The 21,439-nt window shown below is 39.6% G+C and overlaps 2 protein-coding genes across 6 annotated transcripts in view; both read right to left on the bottom strand.

Moving 5' to 3' along the window:
- cunh16orf70 (chromosome unknown C16orf70 homolog) overlaps nucleotides 1-2,508 on the bottom strand; it is an 11,228-nt gene extending 8,720 nt beyond the window's left edge. For both annotated transcript variants that reach the window (XM_035664515.1, XM_035664516.1), the window contains exons 1-3: nucleotides 1,241-2,508; nucleotides 949-1,031; nucleotides 130-213 (exon numbers count right to left, since the gene is read on the bottom strand). In XM_035664515.1, coding sequence (XP_035520408.1) covers nucleotides 130-213; nucleotides 949-1,031; nucleotides 1,241-1,304 — 231 coding nt within the window. In that variant the 5' untranslated portion in view covers nucleotides 1,305-2,508. The remainder of the gene's footprint in view (nucleotides 1-129; nucleotides 214-948; nucleotides 1,032-1,240) is intronic.
- A 1,403-nt stretch (nucleotides 2,509-3,911) lies between these two features.
- cbfb (core-binding factor subunit beta) overlaps nucleotides 3,912-21,439 on the bottom strand; it is a 26,717-nt gene continuing 9,189 nt past the window's right edge. The window contains exons 4-7 of one of the 4 annotated variants that reach the window (XM_035665076.1): nucleotides 16,904-17,020; nucleotides 16,192-16,287; nucleotides 14,617-14,682; nucleotides 3,912-8,175 (exon numbers count right to left, since the gene is read on the bottom strand). In XM_035665076.1, the coding sequence (XP_035520969.1) occupies nucleotides 14,653-14,682; nucleotides 16,192-16,287; nucleotides 16,904-17,020 (243 nt within the window). In that variant the 3' untranslated portion in view covers nucleotides 3,912-8,175; nucleotides 14,617-14,652. The remainder of the gene's footprint in view (nucleotides 8,176-14,616; nucleotides 14,683-16,191; nucleotides 16,288-16,903; nucleotides 17,021-21,439) is intronic. The other 3 variants (XM_035665077.1, XM_035665074.1, XM_035665075.1) reach the window with 3 other exon arrangements.

The raw sequence follows: 21,439 nt of genomic DNA, 5'->3' as shown, positions 1-21,439 counted from the left end.
TACACACTGGACCTTTAAGTCTCTTTGAACTGGAGTCTCAGTGCCCACCACTGGTTCTGCTGCCCACTGACAGTCTTTCTATCACATCAAGCCACCAGCTAACCCCTAAACATGAACAACAATATTCACCTTGAGTCTCTGGTTTGTGGCATCAAACAGCAGTTTAATCCCATCCTGAGTCAAATTCAGTATGAGGTCATGGCTGAGTGGCGTCTGGAGGGGAGATAAACAAACAAGTTCATTAACAGAGAGGCGACGGGATGTGTCATCGTGAACGGATATGGAGACAACGAGAATCAGCCGGCGAATTTAAGAGAAACAAGGCACACACTGCACATATATTTCAAACAAGACAGAAAATGTGATATGCTAGTTTTATTTGGTGTTATTTATGTTAACATGAACAACTGCTTCCAGTTCTTCTCAAATAAATCTGGAATCTAAGATTCATGGTGCTTTAAAAACAACAGCGCTCCCTGACTTTATTTATAGCTACTGAACCTGGGGAAAGAATTTCAATACAGCCCGACTGATAGTGGATTTATGCAGCGCATGTCTGGGTTTTCAAAAATCAGATACCGATATATCAGCCTATATTCATTTTATACACACGTAACATAAACACATTTTTCTGATTAAGACCTTTTTAAGTAAGTGCTGAGCGGGACACTTTATGTTTGGAAACTAAATCTCAGGGCTCTCTGGTGGACAAATTATGTAACGGCAACACTTTATCTATATCTCTATTCTCAAAATCTCAAAAAGATTTATCTGTGACAAGCCAATACAGAAAACAATATTAATATCCAGACTGCAACCTGCCACACAGAAAAACATGCAAACCATGAACTGCTGCCTAAAACAGGATTCTTGAACAAGCTTATTAACATTTACGTGTGTGGGAGTGGCACAGAGCACATAAGGAGGACAGTCATTTGGCCAGCTTACCTGTTCACTGTATAGCACCTGGACGTTTTTGATAATGCGGCAGTGTTTCTGCAGAATAGAGATGGCCTGGGCCAATGGCATCCCTAAACACACACACACACACACACACACACACACACACAAATGAAGAGAAGCAACAGCATTTCTTACAGAGCCTCAGCCACTAACAGTGAACAATAACATGCCAGTGAAAATCATTGTAAATGTAGCTTCAACCATTAATGAAAGGCTTGTAGTCTCTATCAGTGTAAGTTCTGTTCTTATAAGCTGAAAAGGTTGTCGTGAAACCCACCTAAGGCGAATTCCCATTGCTCATTTCCTAGTGATCTCTCAGGCACCACCTCCAGATCCAGCATTGGCAAGTAGTTGGGGGCAGCTCACCTCAAGACACAATGGGACCCTCTGAGGGACCCTTTCTGTTCGCCTGTCTCTCCCTGATCACAACACTTTCAGAGGGCTACTTTAATTCATAACTCTATCTACTTCTTTTTCTAAAGCGACCAAACTCACGAGTGTGAGCCTCGAACAGCTTCTCAACCAGTGGATCGCAGTCAAGAGTGGCCACTTTATCACATGTCATATGTTCTACACATTAAAGCGGTACCAGATAAAATGGATTAAATACCTACAACGACATCCACAACTCTACCTAAGGCTGAACACACGGATCACCTAAGGCTCACAGACATACATAGGTTTTAAATAACAGTTTAACAAGTTACACAGCGAGGGCTGACAGCTTGCTCGCAAACAAATTACGCAACCTGCCAGCCAACCTAAAAACGTACAAGGCCAGCTGTCAGTGAACCGATCGCTTGTTCGTGTGCTCTTAAATCGATGAGGATAAAAAAAACTAATGAATTCAGTCGATTCGAAGTCAGGGACAAACAAACAGATGAGTCAAACTGGCTCACACGTCTTCGGTTTAACGAGACAACATCAACTTGTTCGGCTCCAGTGTTGTGTCCTGTGTCTCCCACAGACCGACAGAGCACCGGGGACAAACACGCACACAGAGCCGGCTCCTGTCGCTGTGAGCGGTCGGTATGTGCCACCGTCGGCCGGTTACGAAAGCTTCAAAGCTTCACAACAACACTGTTTCTCTGCGCGGCGGTAGCTAACGTTAGCTGACGAGCTAGCTGCCCTCCGCGTAATGGTAACCGAAGTATAAATATAAATAACGTACGTGCAGGAAAAAAACAACCTCAGTTCAAGACAAAGAAAAGCGATGTAGCGGTTCGGACTGGCACGACATAAACAAAGAAAGCACGCCAAAGCCGTCGCCTGTGTTCGGCTGTTTGTCTTTCTTCTTTTCTGCCGATGGTTCGAGCTTTTGGAGCTAGCTCTTCTGCCGCTAGTGCGCAAATTCAGAGTCCTCGCTGTGAGACGCTTCCCTTGTTACGCATACGCTCGACAGCCGGTAAATGCCCACCGTGTCCCTTTATCGGGGTTAATGCGTCTTCAATGTCAGGAGCAGATAAGAGCAACACAGTGTCCAAACAACAGCAACTTCAGGCATCAACAACAGCCAGCGGGATCAGCTGATCATTCAACTTCCTGTGTCCGACGCACGTTCTCGGTTGACGTGATGACGTCTTGGTCAGCTGACACACAGGATCCCGATAGTTTGACAGCATTAAGCAACTCTTTACTTTAACTTTACTACTGTAGTGAGGACAGAGAGACCTTTATTTTAGTTTTGTTAGCTAGGCATACTATAGGCCTATTTAGTCTAATTTGTTTGAATTCAACTTTATTTTTTTTTAATTATACAGTTCCCTTTATATGTTCATAATAGCCGATACCTTTATACCTGGAAGGATGTTTCACATGTTTCATGATTTTATCCTATCCTGATATAACGTCATCGTTTTCTACATAACATTTTTTGAAACAAAAAGTAACAGTAAAAACACAAACAAACAAAAACAGACCACATATCTTTGAGCTTCTTTGAGTTCAAGGGTTAGTGGCTAGGTTTAAAAAAAAAAAAATACATTAATGTATAAATATATGTTAGTGTTCTCTCTGTGAAATTAATGGTGTCCTTAAACACTTCACTGTCTATTATTACGGATTAGGCTACTTACTGCCAGTAAGACTACAACCATATTAACACAAATGGACTATTTTGTATTTCTGTATCATGCAGCTTAGTTTAGTTTTTATTTTGCTGGATTTCTGAATTTGCAAATTCACAGACTAGCTTCTCCAGTGACGGCTTTAATAATCACCTTAACAGGTCAGTTCACACAGCAGTATCTAGCCATGCAGATAGTTTGGATTTCATTTTTCCAGATTTTGAGATACTATCTGTCTCTGAAAGGTCTGCCACCAACCCAAAACAATGCTGGCAAATAGGAGTTCATTTGTGGCGCTTGAAGCATCTCTCTCCAGAAACTCATGCAATGTCCACCAAGGATAATCCAAAAGACAGAAATGTCAACAGTTTTATTGGGGATTATTTCTTCACTGTAATCTAGTTTCAATTTCCTTACCTGAACAAAAAAATTGTACTGTCTATTCCAGAAATTTTGATTTAATATGTTAATGCCTCTGACACTTGTCACAGTATGGAAAGCTCAGGTGTACATAGGAAAACAAATGATGACTGAATTCCATTTAACTGCTTCAGTTTCAGGGTCCTGGTTGTGCTTGCTGTCTCACTGTCTCACTGTCTCACTGTCCTGGCTTACTGGGAGCCAATGTTTGACGAGTCAGAATGTCAGCTGTGAAAACGGCCTGTTGACCCCGCATACTCACACAGGTGTTTGCACTTATTCTGGCTGATTAGACTGCTGACGTCGACGTTGTAAGAATTATAAAGGCAACGTCATAAGAATTGTAAAAGTTGTTCCACGCTAACAGGAGGTCAGGCAAAGTGAAAACACCGGTGTGGTCGGAGGTGAGTAGGGTCTTTAATTACAGTAAAGTCTCACTGTAAAGAAAGGAAAGAAATGCAAGAATTCATACATGTTTATTATGAAAAACATCCAACATTTTAAATTTAATATCTTATATTTCAGATTCCTCTGAGAGGACAAGCTCAACGCTAAAACGGAGGGAAAGACAGATCACACAAGGAGGAACTTGGGGAGTGTGTACAAGCCACTAAATATCACAGAGTTCTTCTTTGGATCTCTAAATAAAACCAAAGTATAAATAACTTAAACGAAAGAACAGTTTAGGTAAAAAAAAAAAAAGAGAGAAAGAAAATGGTTCTGATTTATTCTTTTTTTTTGCCTTAATGCCTGCATTAAGAAAAATGAGTGATGGAGTATCAACTAAGTTGTTTACATGGCTAACCATTGTAAATAATGGTACATTGATACACTGTGTGGGTGTGATGGGGACGGGGTGGTACGCTGTGGTAACTTCCTAAATTTGACTTGTCACTTCTAAGCAACCCCTCACTGATTCTTAACCTGAGTACACTGTAAATCCATACACATAGATTTTTTAGGTTGACCAAGAGTTGCGCCAGTTTCTACAGATATGGCAGATTGCATGAGACCACACACGGGTGGTGCTGTTTCTAAGATTTATCTGAGAAACAGCTTGATCGGTTCTTGTCTAGCTCTAGTACCGGCATAACCAATTAATTCATGACTTACAGATTTCCAAAAACCTACAGAAAGCATGGGCTACATCATTCCAAACTGTACTTTCTCTGACTGTCCACCTACATCTCACCTCTCATATTGGTTCCTACCCAACACTCTGTCAGTTCCCACTGATCTTATTTTGAAAAAGCAGCTTGCACCACCACCTACACTGCTTGAATCAAAGCTAAAACTTCCTGCTCTGTATTTTTGGGGTCCCTAAACTTTTTCCACACTGGATGCAAGTGAAGAATGACTCAGCTTCATAGAAACATAACAACCACTGTAAGTTCCTGTGAATATGACAACTTTCACCAACATGTATATACCATAACCCGCTTTATACTCCCTCATGTTCTAGTGCCTTCCTCTGTCCCCCCACCCCACTTCACCTCCTCATCCAAAGTCTTTAATGCCACTTCACTACTGTGTCGCATCTGCTGGACCTTTCAACATAACACTATCAAACTCAGTCACAAAAATCCAACACGTATCACACTGAAGGTGCCCTCAGACAGAAAGTATTTTTTCCACATTCTTGAACTAATTAAGCACCGAGTCACAAGGCCAGCTGACTTTGCAGGATCAGTGTGCTCTGAGAAAAAGGGAAACATGTAAGCTTTTCTCCCCAGTCTCCCAAATCTCTGTAGGAGAAAATGAACAATGCCTGCCAACGAGAAAGTACATTTTCTGACCTTAGGTCAACCCAATTAAGTCCTTCCATGTAGTATCCAAATGTCCAAATCCTGCATTGTTTTTCGTTGCACCCTGAGCCTATTGTGGGTTTTTGTTAATGAGGCTGTAGAAAACTTGACAAATGTGTTGCATTGCAGCTATAGCAGTTCCTTTTAGTTCTTTTAAAATTGTATAACCTCCCTGTAGCCTGTCAGACCAGGGTCCTGTCATCAAGTCTGAGCTTTTAATTCACTTCTTTATTTTAATGTCAACCATTAAATTTTGGCAAGAACATTTCTTTACTCTTTTAAAATGTTACAAACACATGGCTCTCAATGGAAAAAAAAAATCACCAGTTTTTTAAAATTCTTCTCTTCTTAATAAGTCAGACTGAGTAAAACACAAATAAACAAAAGATTTTTCTTGGTTATAATAGTTATAATAAAACCGTTGAGTGCACTAAATGTAAAACAAAACAAAAAATGAAATGAGCTTCTAGTTGCACAATATAAAAACATTTATATCGCCTAAACAGGAGTCGAGTCAATCCACATTCAATGTATTTAACCCAGGAAGTGGATTTCCTTACAAAAAATAAAAATAACATTAATAAAAGGAACACATGAAACAATGAAAAACAAGAGCAACAAAAGTCCTCAAAACTCCCAGATTTCTGGAGGCATTTTGCAGTTTTTAACTTTACATAAAATAACCTACCGCTGCTACCACTAGTTCATAACAAAGCTGAAAGATGAACAAAAACGAATACATATACAGAGGTGAGAAGTAATATAAAAAGTAAACATCATGACTTTCACACAAACAAAACGAGAAAGTAACAAAACATAGCATTTCACTACACTAGTGCTGTAACAGGACAGGGAATAGTATTAAGACTGCATATCGGCAGTCCTTTAATGATGAGGAATATCTGGGTGATCAATAGATAGATTGTAACTAAACTGGAGTCTATGATCTGAGCTGATAAATTAATAATATTGATTGACGTGACTTGTGACACGTGTGTTTTTGAAGAGATTGTCATGGCTGATATCCATCTGAATAGTAGCATATAATGTCACCTATCATTGCTGTCCAGTGAAATCCACATATCTCCAAAAGGTCACAAGCTAAGAAAAAAATCTGTTTTCAGCTTTGCGACAATGCATAATTCAGATAATCCGATGGCTTTTTAAATGGTTTATTTATCTTACCAAGTAGGACATTCTTCTGAACCCATAAAGGAACACTTCATCCTTCAGTTTTTCTAAAAAATTTAAAGCTACATAGTTTTCACTGGACAGTGCTGCTATGTTACGATGACCCTGTGGCTATGAAAACGCAAAGCACTTAATTTTTGGTTCAGGTGTGCACAGATTCTAAAGGACAAGCGCCAAAAAGTAGGGTCACTACCTTCATGCACAACATAGGAGTTCATTTTTTCATGACACCACAGCAGCATGTGAGCTGATAACAAGAGCACATCTGCTCAAGTTTCTCATTAGGACACAAACATATGGCGACTAAATAAAAGATGCTTTTGTGCTCTGTCATTTGGTGAAATAACCTTGAATCACCCAGTTATTCCTTGTCAAAGCGCTGTAAAGAGAGTGCTCTCGCGATAAATAGGCTGCATAGGGAACAATAAAGAACATAGGTAGGCCTGTGTTTTGTTTCATGCATATAAAGAAAAGCCATGTGGGGAGCAAGACTGATTGTATCACATAGTGCAAAAACCCCTCAGAAGACAAAGGACATTTGAAATTACCCCCCCACACACACCCACACACACTTACACACACTTCCAGAGCCAAAGATAGTAGAGTGTGTAGCAGTTTTGTTTGTTAGCTGTCCTGCCTCGAGGTTGTTGCTACATAACCTGTGATTCTATAGTCAGGGCATGTTTTAAAGAGACTGTGATTATCATAGTACAGCAAACACTTCTTAACCCCACGACCTTGCATTATTCTCTTTGGATGCTCTCTTCCCACCTGCCCACTCTTTAAATGCGACTCAGTTTCTCCTTCTTTTAGTTTCCCCTTCTTTCATCCCCCCTTTCCTCCCCCCTCCCTCCCTTTCCAGCAAAGTGAACTTTGGTCAAAGAAAACAGCAGGTTTCAGGAAGTGAGCAAGGCATAGTGGGGGTTAACACAGGCATGTTCACAAATGTGAAGTGTTGCACAACATGGAACAATGCCGAATCCTTTCTCTTTTTTTCACAAATGGTCAACTCCTCACTTTTAATGCATGCTCTACTGGTAATCCTGATCAATAAGCCCTGACCTCTGACCCTGAATCAGATCAATCTCTCTTTTCACTGCTCCTACTAGGTTCTGTCTGTCCTCCTTAATGACATCTTTAACCTCTCTATTTTGACCATCTTGTATTGATAGAAAATATACTTTTGGTACTTTTGAAACTACCCTGATCCACCAAATCCTTTGAGACCTGGACAAAAAATATCAACGTTATTGAATGACTTGATCTCTTATATAACTTCAACTCTGGATGTGTGTCACATTTGCAATATAATGCTAAATCAACTGCTCACGTTCCTTCCTCTGTATTTAAATATATTCAACTACTTTTTGCCCAGGTCTGTTGTGTCCTTATTCGTTGTAATCCTTCTTTTCTAGGGCTTGCATCACTTTCAATTCAATCAATTTAGGACGTTTATTGTCTTTTACATTTAAATATCTCAAAAAATGTTTGGCGTGTGAAAACGATCATATCAAACCTGTTAGGAAATACTGGTGAACAATTGCTCTACAATTGTAGTTTCAGTTGACATTTTTTTTTGATTGCATTGAAAGTGAGTAGACAGCCAGCCCTGGTTTTCTCTTCTTCCTCCTCCCACCACTTCCTCATCCTCGTCCTCCTCAGCGCATCTTGTGTTCCACATCAGCGTTGGCCATGTTTGAGCCAGGGCTGGGGTCCTGCTGTCGTCTGGACTGGGGAGAGAGAGGGATGGAGGGATGAAATAGGGGGGAGAAAAGAGTGGAGGAGAGGAGAGAATGAAAGGAGACAGATGAGGAGACAGGAAGCAGGGCATGTGAGGGATAGCAAGAAAGGGATCAGAGAGAAAGAAACAAATTAAGTACAGTTTTTCAAGTATCAAGATAAAGACATACTGGTGTAAACATTTCACCATTCTCAACATCAGTAACAGTAAGGTTTCATGATATGCCTGGTTTGTTTACTGATTGGATAACACTTTTCAACTTAAAACCTTTATAAGCAGTACATAAACAATTAATATATGGCACAACACACTATTTAACACTGAAGTGATAAACAACTTTAAGAACAATTGTGGTGGAAGTGTTAATTAATGTCTTTGTATATAGTATAACTCATCCTATGAAGCATCCATAGCTCATGTATGAACAGTTCATGTTTGCACTGTATGAGAGTAATCATATATATCAGACCAAATTGGCTTGGGGTCACTGCTGGTATTGTCATCTCATAGATGGGCAACTTCAACATTACAGTATTGCAAGAATAGTGCAATAAAGTGCAATATATAATATTCTATAATTATATTATAAAGACACATTTGAGTATAATATACTGTGTTATGAAGCATCTACTGTTCATACACCAGTTGAGAATCCTTACAGGAGCGGTTAAAATTGTTGACAAAGTAAACACTTAAAAATGGCCTTATATCTGCTTACAACAACACTGTGGTGTGTTATAAACCATTTATCTTTTGTTTATTACCTGCTCATAAATGGTGAGATAAAATAAAATGTTACCTCCGAGGGTTTGGAAGGTAACTAACTAGGAGTTAGGGTTCCTGTGGGATGAAAAACCTCTTCTACAACTCCAGGCTGATGTGGGACCCATCAAAAAGAAGTTGTAGTTGTACAAATTGTCACTAGGGGGAGCCACTCTCTATCATAACAACACTAAGTGCTGCTGTTAATACACTTTACTGATGTTGATATTTTAGTGAAGGTAGCTGGCAGACGGACAGGCATAAAGACAGACAGACAGACAGACAGACAGATAAATTGGCAGACACGCAGGCTGCCTGACACAGATAAACACACACACATAAACACACACACACACACACACCAAGTGGATCATTAGGTCATCATTAGAAGCCATCAGCATGACAAGACTTTTAAATATATTTCATGACTGGTTGCAGTGTGTGTGAGTGTGTGTTTGGGAGCCCGTGGTATGACCTGCTCCTGCTGTAAAAAATACTTGTGGTTACATGTTTACACTTAAGTGATAGCCGAGGGAAGCTGGGAGGGCGAACGAAGAGGGGTGAACGGAGAGGGGAGGTGACAAAGTGTGGGGAGAGGTGAGGCAGAGAGCAGAGCAGACAGAAATGCAGACAGAGATAGTAAAGGGGTTGCTTAGTTCAACTGGAATGTAGCTTGTGTCATCTCAATGACTCACCATAATAGCAACATACACACAGTCACATGCACACACACATACAGTATGTCATACTACCATTTTGACCCCTCGCAGCCAGACTGACTCCAGTTCCTGTCTGCCTCCTCTGGAAAGCCTTTTGCTGCTTTATCAGAACGTCTGCTATGAGATACCCACGTGTGGCTCAGTTACAACGACTTGATTTTCAATCACAATAAACTCTACTTTTAATTGTTCAACACAGAGACACACTGCATGTGCTGGTGTGTGTGTGTCAGCCCAGTCTACCTTGGACTTATCGGATGATTCTGCAGCATGTTCACAGCCAATGCCAGAGCGAGAAGCAGTGTGATGTTACTGTAGCGAGGCAAAAAGTACGAATGTGGAGATCAAGATGGTGGATGGACATGTCTATATCAGACAATATGCCTTTTTTTCACAGCAGCAGCATTTACATGAGTAGTAGGGTAAACACAGGTCTTATCAGTGGTACTAATTAATGCTTTGTTCAATTCAGGTCAAACAGACTCGGCTACACTAAATGGAACAGAAACCTAATTAATATCATTGGTAACACCTGTGTTTATGCTACTAATTCACATCAAAAGGGCTGCTGTAAGAAAGGTCTAATAATGGTGACCTCTTATAACCATTATGATCACAATCTTTCCCAAACCAAAGAGTTTTAGTTGCAAAATTAAGCCAGAGCTGCTATAATGAGTATTTTTATATTAACAATGGGTCACATGATTACTTGTGTATACAAGGGGTCGTTTGTAGCGGCTGCTAGATGAGTGTTATATTTCTGATTTGACTGACAGGTTTGTTTAATGAGCATCTCCAGCTTTTTGCTTCTTTCCTGTCAAATGTGTCCACTTTGTACTTCACATATTGTTTTGATATCTCAATACATTTTGAGCGCTCTTTTGTCTTTATCATTCCCTGATGAACCTGATTCACAGAGAGCTGATATTCTGACTTGTCGTGGCAGGAAGAGGCACAGGTGGCACTGATAACATGAACAGTTCTCCCCAGCAGCAGTTGATCACGTGAGCAGCTACACCTGTGTTTGACAAGTTGACAAAAATGTCCGCTGTGAGAAAGGCCTATTCAACTTCAGTTTCACTTCACATTTTTCTGATCTCTGATCATGTGCCCCTACCCCCTTGCAATGGCTCAACAGAAACAGAGTGTGATAAATTAAAATCAGAGAAAAAAGGAAAAGCAGATGTCCTATCCATCAAGTGCACTCCTTTTAGCAAACACTTGGTTGCCTGTTTGTCTGTTTACATCCTCCAATATCATAACATGCTATTTTGAGGTCGGAGTGGTGTAAAATACATTCACATGATCCACATGGATAACACAACAAATTTTCACTTAGCACTGTCGCTGCTGCAGCACGGCCATTTGGTGCCGTGTAGCGTGTTTGTCTTTGTAGAAGGGAGTGGTCTTTGCTAATCATAAGGGCAGGAGAGCTTCTGTATTGATCCACACACAGATGGGAGCCTGCTGGGGCCACTGTAGGCAGCTTAACCACAACTCAATACTGGAGAAGTGTGTGTATGTATGTGTGTGTGGTGACAAACGTAGAGTAGATTTGCTGTATCTGCGAGTTTGTGCACATATGTGCCCGTACAGTATCTGACTGCGTATTTGTGTGTATGTAAGTCAAAGCAGGGGGGCTGATGGCGATCAATACTAATGATATATTAATGCTTTCAGTGCCAGGTCATCATTCACCACCAAATGTCTTTCTGCTGAGCACTTTGAGAAGTGTGTGTGTGTGTGTGTGTGTGTGTGTGTGTGGAGTTAAAAGGCGCATTTCTTCTCAATCTATTGCTTCTCCATCCATCATCCTGACGGGTGCCTTCTGACCTTGAATGACTGGAATATCAGTGCTTTGGGATGAAAAATGTTGTATCTGCCAAAATGATAAAGCTTCAGGAATTGAAAGAGAAACAGCTTCATATTCAGTGAGCACAGCAGTGAAACAAAGACATCAGGGGTTTTTCAGCTGAGCTGCACTATAATATAAATATAATATAATGTAAAACTGTAACTTACTCAAACCCAATAAAAGAAATAAGATTTAAGTTGTAGTGGCATAATTTTCCCCAAAAGTTTTTTTAAATTAAATTTTTATTTATCATAGACAATTACCAGATAAGTAAGTCTCATACTTATATAGCGCTACTGATACCCTTTAAAATCCTCCATATTCTGGGTGTGACTGGGATGTTTATGGTTTAAGTAATGCTTAACAGATGTTTACTCAGGTTGAGATTTTGGCTGTAAAATTTTGAAGATAATGGTCAAGGTCTTGTGAATGCTCCAGATATGTAAATTATACTGAAATGTTGTTTAAATAGCATTTTTTAAACATTTCATTTTGTTGGTAGAGTGATATTTGTGCAGTGAACCATCATTCATACACAATGCAAGCATGAAAAATGCACGCCTACACTGCTGTATGGCACGTCCTTTTTTCTATCCGGTCCACAGAAGAAGTTAACTGCGCCTTTGAATTACACGAAGTATAGACGGGACAGAGAGATAAATAGATCACCAGCTAACCAGAGAGAGTTAGAGAGAAAGAGAGAGAGAAGGAGAAGAGGAGTTCAGACCACAGAAATGCTGTGGCTGAATCTGTGCAGCTATTCAGTAAAGGTCCTTAGTCACACCCAAAGAAACTGCTCGGAGCAGATCTGCAGGACCCCACTGTGACTGCTCTCTCTAACCAGCTTAAATCTATTTCATGTGGACACTGTGTTCTGAAACTAAATTTCAATGGCTTGTTTAACTTTATAAAAATATTAACTCCACCTAGATTCTCCCACATCCAACATTAGTTTACTCACTTCTCTTTCTCTGCTCCCTGCCTACACTCTATAGAGGTCACTACTGCACTGCACATAACAGGATAATAAACAAGCACTAAAAATCAAGCCTACAAAGCATCTCTCCAGAAAGTATGTGTAAAGTCAGAGACCCGCTGTGGTCTTACATACTCAATATGTCTAGAGCCTCAGTTTATGAACAAGGACAAAAATTGATTGTTAAGCATTCAATTACTGAGATATCTAGTGAGATATTTTAAAATGTATGGCATTTCAACTGATGATGTCCCCATAGAGAACTTATATTTTTTATTAATCTTGTCAAATCAGTTACCCAAAACTCTGAAAGTGACCCATGTTTGGTCCTACTTTAGGCGTGGGAGAGAAAGCATTTCAATAATTTTCTTAAATTTTGAAATTATGTCTAGGGAGAGCTGCCTAGTCTCGAATCCTTATCAGTGAGGATTTCCCAACAAATGATGGTAAAAACATTGCACACACATTCTGGTGTGAGATAATCAGAGCTATGGCTTGGATTAAAACATATTTTGTTTGGTACATAATTACTCCAGCCAGAAAACTGTTCACACTGCAGAAACAAAAAATGATTGCTGTTTCTTTGGGGTTTTGATTCTGTGCATTCATCAAAACGGTCGGGGAGTGAACTGGATGCAAAGAAATGTGTTTGATGAAAAGGGCACTTGCTTATAGTGGCGGAGGGGAAAACTAGTTTTTGAGGGTCAGGAGAAACTTTAATTTGCAGCTAAAGGAACAACAAAAAAATTACTGTGCGAAAGTGCCCTCTGCATTTAGCAATACAAACAACACACACCAAAACAACAGCTCTGCCTTTTCTGCTTATTCCTAAAGGATTTGTTTTGGGAAATACCACCATTCATTGGCTTGAAGGTTTGGATGTGGAGATTGATTCCACTTTCGTATTTGTTTGTTAGTAAGGATGGCACAACAGCCAGTAGACGGTTAGCTTAGGGTTAAAAATCTGCCCACAGCCATGAGGTTTCCCGGCAGATACCGCAGGTCACCAGTAGTTACAGTTTAAAACTACAACTTGTAATTCTGCTTGTGTGCAGATATAACGTGTTATTAGTGAGCTGCAGACTAGCTGGTAGACAGATTTTTCTCGCGGGAGTTTGCAACGCTGACATTCTTGTTCATTAGTCCCAAAATAGAGATGTTTAGTTCATCATTCACCAAAAACAAAAAGCACCTTCAATGAATGCTGTTGGAATCAGGCAAGGTTAAACCCTGTTTCCAGTCTTTGTGCTAAGCTAAGCTAGAATAAAGGCTCTAACTTCACTTCACAGACACAAGAATAGTAAAAATGTTCTCATCTAATACTAATTTAATTTCCCAAAATGATTATATTTACTTGACCTTCCTACTTACTTTACCTTGTTGTGGGTATTCACAGCAAATCTACTGGCAGAAGTTAGAGAATAGCCACTGATTTTACACATGTCCAAAAGATGTCTGAACCGATGACTTTTTGATGCCAAATCTGGATCAAAATCCTTCTCAGAGCTAAATCAAATTACTTTTTACAGAGTGTATGCTTTTTTCAGGGGCTAGTGATGGTACTTATATTGATTCAGCAGGAGACACAAGGTTTCCTTTTTCTCAGAGAGCCTCAGGGAATAAACATGAGATCAGTCAGATGAAAGATGACTTTCAATAAATGCCTCTTTCTTTTTTCTTTCCTGTCTTTCTGTTCTCCTCATCTGTACGTCCCCCCCTTCATGTGCTGAGTTCCTGCCTTCCCTTTCTCCCTAATTTCTGCAGGACCATGTGCTGCAAAGCTGTGGTAGGTCTTGATGAGTATGTGTGTGTGTGTGTGTGTCATTGTGAAAACTAGCCATGAAATGCTCTCATCTCGCTGTCTCTCACGCCACACAAGCATTAAACAAGCAGGAGCACATACTATAGTCATACAACTCATTAGAAGTGCATGCACATTCATTCACGCACACCAACAAAAACACACACATACGGGACAATGCAAACACACAGAAGACAATGGACACACACAAGAATGCACGTACATAAATGAAACAGGTGGACACACACACATGCACACACACAGGGTGGTTTAGTGCATGACAGTGTGATAGATGGTGAGAAATGAAGGACACAGACCCTGTTCTTTTCTGCTGGCTGTCTGTCTGTGTGTCATCAGTCCCAGATTTTAGAAACCACAGGGTCCTAAAAAATAAACAATTTGGGGTTCATTCGTAGGGCGTCAACTTAGGAAGGATGCCATTGATCTCCCCAAAGCCTTGCTGGGAAAGTGAGTTTGTCTCAAGTAATTAAAAACATTTGGGACGATTTAAAAATTTAAGCGGACACTGTATACACTTATGAATCTGAATTTGTGTACATGTAAGTCCTTGTGGCAGCACAAATTTGTACACGATGATAATTCAACAAACAAAACGCAAATTATATGTTATATATATGATGTTATTTCGGTTAATCAAATTTAAGTTGTTTTTCTGTGACCTGTAGCACAAAGTAGATGAACTACTTTCCCTTCGGAGGCTTTCGGGAAACCTGACAAAACTGAATCAGTCATTCAATAGTTAAATATTATCAAATCAAATTAATTATCAGATTAGATTTATGGTCTAACTGATCATGCACTAAACCTATGATTCAAACTGTAACAATACGATTTAGATTTTTTCTGAATAGTTAAAGCACACAACCACACATCACACAACCCTAAGCCACCCCAAGCGCTAAGCAAAGAAAGCCCTACTGGAAATTTGACTCTGTGGCTTTAATAAAATGCTGTTCAGTCTTCTCTAAACACCAATCAATATGGACAATATGGGAAATGTAGATCAAATTAAGGTACATTTGCTAAAAGTTTATTCTTAATTTTGCTTTGACATTTGTCATTTTAGAATACCAAATAATGATCTGCAAGCAATGCAAACCGTACTATCAACAAGCAGTTTTGATGATGCTTGGGTAACATCTATGAATTTGTAAATCTGAAAAAAATAATTGCAAATTTCCAGTTGGGTAAGTCTAGCCTTGCAAAGCCAGCCCACAAACATTGAAATTTCACATTGCTTATTGTGGTCTGCCGAGGGAGGACTCATTTAAACAAATGTCCACTGTCTTTGCTTCCCATTTTCAAACTGGAAAAAAAACCCATTTGTTCTGGAAATGTCATAAATTCATAAATTCTTTTAATTAAATCATACATTTGAGGTCATGCAGGTTCTCTTCACTTTTTATTCACAGTGGTTACTTTACAAAAGTTTTCGCTCATGCAGAACTGTACTGAGGGTGTGGCCACTGAATCATCACTTTTGGGCGTGCTTAAAGGTACAACAGAGCCCACTCCTGACCACACCCAGCAATGAAGATGATTGTGGTCAGAGGTGCAACAAAACAGAAGTGAAACGATGCATTTCAGTATGGTGTTAAATTACTCTTCAAGTAGAGGCTGATAAGAACCAGGAGGGTGGAAAGTCACAAAATGTTTAATCTGTAAACCACAGTACACAGAGAGTACTCATAGTTGACTCCCAGGTGTTTTCCAGACTAGAATCAGAATTTATGACATTTAGGCTGGCTTCACGAGGCTAAGATTGGGCTAAAGAGGAAGCAGATTTGTCCTGTTACAGTTGGAGCGACACTGTGCAGTAACAGTCCACCAGCATCAGTCCTCTATGAACAACACCTACGGGGCCCTCTCACCTCAAGATCCTCTCTGTGTGATCGGTCTCTGTCTTCAAAGTCTCTGGTTCTGCGGCGAGCCTCTTCGAACGCTGCCTGCGCCAAAGCATCCTCATGCTGCACACACACACACACACACGGACAGATAGAGACTGAGAGTGAGTTCAGTTTTCTACCCACTGTGTGATACAAAAGTCCGAATGGCAAAAGAGACATATTGTAAATATTGTTCAAAAGAGAACTCTAAAAGATTTAGCATTGCACTGCTTTAACATAGTCAGATTCACAATCGAAAGGTTTTTTAAAAATTAAACTTAAACCAGCAGAACCGGAGATATCATCTTTGCATCTCTGCATGCATTGACAAAACCTGGCGCTTACATTACCCACACTGAAACTTGACAACTGACAATCCAGTCGAACATATTGCACAGACTGTACATTTTCTGGGTGTGTATACTATCACATGTAGCTGTGTCTATTGTTTATTATTATATATATAGTTTATGACCAAAGCTTTTATTGTTTTCCAACATTTCCATAACATCACAACTGTAACTGTTGACAGAAATCAGAAAGTCTTCCAACCCAACCGATGCTGACTCAAGTGACATCACATAAGGCAATTCATCTCTCCCTTTGGAGCCACTCAAGGGTTCGGTCATACAACTTTTGGCACATATGCAGTAGCACTCCCCATGACTGTCTGTACTGTACGCATGGTTTGTGTTACCTGCGCCCTCTCCTCATCATACTCCAAGAATCCCATCCCATCCAGCCTCTGTAGGTCGATCCAGCCTCTCCAGATCACACACACCCCATTCAAGATCATAGGAGCCTTTAAATGGACCTGAGGGGAGAGAGAGAGAGAGAGAGAGAGAGAAAAGAGAGAAAGATATTAATACAAGTTGTTTGTTCACTTGTACAACATCACTACAGCGTTCACTGTATTTTCAGTTCTAAAACAGATTTAAAACTAAGCATTAGTTCAGTATTTTGGTATTTCATTGTTCTGTGTGAGACTCCATGTTGGTTGTGTTCCTCTGCTGGTAATGTTTAAGACCCTTTGATGTCGGAAAACCTCTGACGTTCTCTTCTTCAGAAAATCTAAGGTGTTAAACTAATGTGGCAGGAAAAACAACAAATACATGGAAAACAAGAACGACGAGAGAACAAAAGACAAAAAGACTGAGGTCTGATTCTCTTCCAGACAAGATTGACTCTCTGTTTTTCATGACTTTGGAAAAAATATGGCCAATTGTACATTAGCCTGAGGAAGGAGCAGCAACTTAATATGACCTGAAGTTATATATGAAATTGCAATTCTTAAATCAGAAACCGTCAGCTGTTTCTGCAGAATAATAAAAAGCTCTGTGTTTGGTAGATCTCCCCCCTCCATCCCGCCATTACTGCTGTGAAAGAGGAAAAACCACCAAGTATGTCGAAACATCTCCACCACAATTGGACTAGTAAATCATGCACACACTGACACATTTACATATGTGTGCATGTCAATTGAGCTTAGTGTGTCCAGTGTGTAATCATACATGTGTATAAATCTTTGCATGACTTGTTTGTGTGTGTGTGTGTGTGCAGCCGCAAGATGTCAGTCCTCTTTTAGTGGAAAAGTGAGCATTTTTATTGGACTAAGTGGAGTCAAAGTGATCCAAAGTAAATATCATATGCCTAAACACATTTTCTTCTTTTCAATTTTGTGTGTTAATTTTTATGGCCATTGCCCAGGGTCTGTGACTTATTCAATGGCTTTATTCACACACTGGCAGCTAAAATATGTTTGTGGTCTTTTATCCTGGGATAATAATCTCAGCCTGTATAGCTCTCAGCTCCTGTTTTACTTATTTATCTATTAAAAATTAATGTTTTGTTCCTTCACTCCTCATGTGTCTTCAGTTAAGCCTGATAATGACAAAAACAAAGTACAAAACAACATTAGCTGGTCACCAGTAGGCTGTCCACAAATCCTAACGCCTGTCTTGTTTGACCTTGTGTGTTGTCTGTTTTGTCTATCTGTGAAAGGGAGAGCAGGTCAGTGGGAGAATGAGCAGTGACAATAAGGGGACTGTAAGTGTTTACTTTCATATTAACTCCTTTGTCTGAGCAGCACAGTAAGAACAGTCTACAGCGTCAGACTGCCTGGCAGACAGAGGAGGGTCAGACGTTTGTCTCTTTCTCAACTCCTGCTTATGTTACATGGCTATGGCTCTGTGCCAGGAGGGCAGCCATGTACCCACCAAATATGTGAGTGAGGGTATGTGTGTGTGTGTGTGTGTGTGTGTGTGTATTTGGAGGTGAGGGAATGTGTACATGTGTAGGATCACAGAACCATTTCTCTGTTTAGATTTTGGAGTCTGCTGTAGGTAAATCCAAGCTGCCACAACATTTTGCAATTTAAAAAATATGTCGATAAGGAACAAGATGATATTTTTCTGGTAACGCACAGAAGTTAACCCATGTAGTGGCAACCTTGTCTGGAGCTATTTAATGAACAGGTCTGTCTTTTAACAGTTCAAAAGTACATGCAATATCCATTAAATGATCTGCAAATAGCTTGTGGCAGCATATTAGTTTTGCTCTGTACCCAATGTCTGTGCTGTGGCCTTAAGAGTCCGGTATTTACCTTCACATCTCTTAGATTTTCCTCCCTGACTATCTAGCAGGATGCTCGAAATGTATAAGGCATTTTTCCCCCAAACATGACTCAATTCATTTTAAAGCAGCTATAGTCAATATATCTTTAAAAAAAAAAAATAATAATAATGGATTAGATGACGACTTGTATGTGAGACCACATATGACAAACCCTGAGAGAATTATAATCAGACTCTGCAGTTTCCCTCAGTCCTCAGAGCTTTTTTACCATCTTTCAGTTCATTGTTTTGGTTTTACGGACTGCAGCTTTGTTTGGTTAACTCTCACAGCTCTTTTTGACTCATTCTTGCCACATAAAACTAACCTTGTGAGAAAGCTGGACTTGCGAAATTACAAAATCACACAAGAATCCATCTTGCCAGTCTTTAAGCTATGCTATGCTTGTGTCTGATCTGTGTCAATGGTTATGGACCGATCAGTGTCACATCAGGAACTACTGGCAGAGAGTTATGGGTGTGTGTCACAACATGTGGGAGAAGTGACCCAAAGTAAATATCATATGCCTGTACACTTCCTGCTTAGCACCGGGCAGAAACGGACAGACTAGTTAGCATCTAGCGAGAAATAGTCAACGCAGTAACAGAATCTAGCTTCGTATTTGATCAGCACTAACTCAGTTTGATCTGAGTTTGGTGCGTTGAGCTGGACCGACTCAGTGAGAATGACCTGTCAATCATAAGGTAGCCACGGCCAAAAGCATATGCAGCTTTATCGTCTATTTTATTCTAAATTGGACCATAATTTACTAAATGAACATCATAATGTATGGAAGAAGATGTTAAACTAGTGATTGAGACCATAAACTTGTTAGGAAACTGCAGATTTTAAGACACTATGTTGGCTTCACTTTTCAAAGCCTATCTTATATTTTATATATATATATTCTGAAGCTCTATCAATTATATATACTGTCAATGCTTAAGACACAACAATTAGGATTTGAGACTTGACACCAAAAAAGGTTTTGTGTTTGGACCTGGCATTGACCAAGCATTAGATAAGATAAGATATTCCTTTATTTATCCCCCTTAGGAGAAATTCAGGTTGACACAGCAGCAATAGGGCAAAGTAGTGCAAAAACAGAGAACAAAGAATATCACAAATAAAAATATTACTAATATTATTAATATTAGAAGATATAACAAAGCGTTACAGTAACATGGTTAGCTTTTTACAATTTGAAATTCAGTCATTACATTACAGTTATTAATCTCAATAAGTGGGGATTTAGATAAAAAATGTACCTGCGTTAAAACAACACAGGGGGCTGCATGGTGGGGGGGTGTAAGATCTAGAAAGTCCATTTGGGGGGACAGATCAATGCTTCTCAGCTTGTCAGCTTATTCGCTGTCTTACTGAGAATTTAATGGAGAGTTGAATTATCTGTTTGGTCTCTTTGTGTTCACTTCACAGACTGGTCCATTAGCTTGGCACAGGGACTGGAGGTGTGGGAGGCGGCTAGCCTCCACCAGAGAAGTAATGTGACTTCTGGGAACTCCAAAGTTAATGTAATTATATGTTGAGTGTTTGCGGCTTGCTAATGTTTGCTACTGGTAAGCCTTCAGCCTGGAATCACTGATTTTGCTCAGAGTTGGAGGATTTGTAAACCCTGCAGCTTTACTGTCACTGCTAGCTGTAAATACGTTAAAAACATAGGCTGGATGCTTGTTGAACCACAATGTTTCACTTTCTGTTTCTGTGAAATAATTATGTGACGTGGGTGTAGAGGATTTGGAGTTGTTCAAAGGCACTTTTAACAGAGCTAACTGTGCCAAGAAACCATTACTTTTTCTGTCGAGTAATTAGAAAGGTAATGTAGGCACTTTTTCAGTGAGTAATTACATTTTTAAAGCAACTTACCTAAACCCCATTAAAATCTATGAAAAGAGCATGTTTGAATACCTGTCATCTTTCAGCATTCAGAGATTAAACGACTTGCAATTAATTCAAGATTCACCACTTGAGACTTGTTAGTTGACATGCCTTCAAATGGGCAGCTTGCTAGAAGGGTCCTTATGAACTTTTATGGTATTCAAAAGTTCGTGTACACATCTTCCCATGTAACCACAAGCTCATAAGTACAATTTGAAGGCAGCATGACTCACAAGGACCTGAAACTTGAGTTAAGAATTTCCTTCATAAAACATGAGACTTGACTTGCCACAAAAGACAAAGAGCAGCATGGTGTCAAGCATTCCGACTCTATTATTCCTGATGGTGTCTGTAAGCTGTAAGCATAACTAGAGATATTAACACTCATTTTCCTACCCAAAGAAGAAGCCATTATTTTTGTATATTATGGAAATCAAATTCCACAGCCTTGGAAATTGCTGGAGCAAGATAATCTGTCATGGTGACAATGTAGTTGTAAAAATTTCTCTTTTATCATTATTTCGTTCTCCGAATTGAGTATTTTCACATCAGTCTGCTCATTATATCACTCTGCTTATTGTGAGTTACCTGACAACCCTCAGGAAGAAATGAAAGTTCTGCCAGGATATAATCCCTACAAAAATATGTTGCCTTACAAACTTTATTATCTCTTTCATGTCTTTTTATTTAGAAGGTTTTTGTGAGCAGAACAGCAGTTAATTTCAAG

Source organism: Morone saxatilis, unplaced genomic scaffold (genome assembly GCF_004916995.1).
Source record: "Morone saxatilis isolate NCDOM2014 unplaced genomic scaffold, NCSU_SB_2.0 Contig2, whole genome shotgun sequence".
NCBI lineage: Eukaryota > Metazoa > Chordata > Actinopteri > Moronidae > Morone > Morone saxatilis.
The sequence above is the reverse complement of the archived record's forward strand: the minus strand, read 5'-3'. Positions and strand labels throughout refer to the sequence as shown.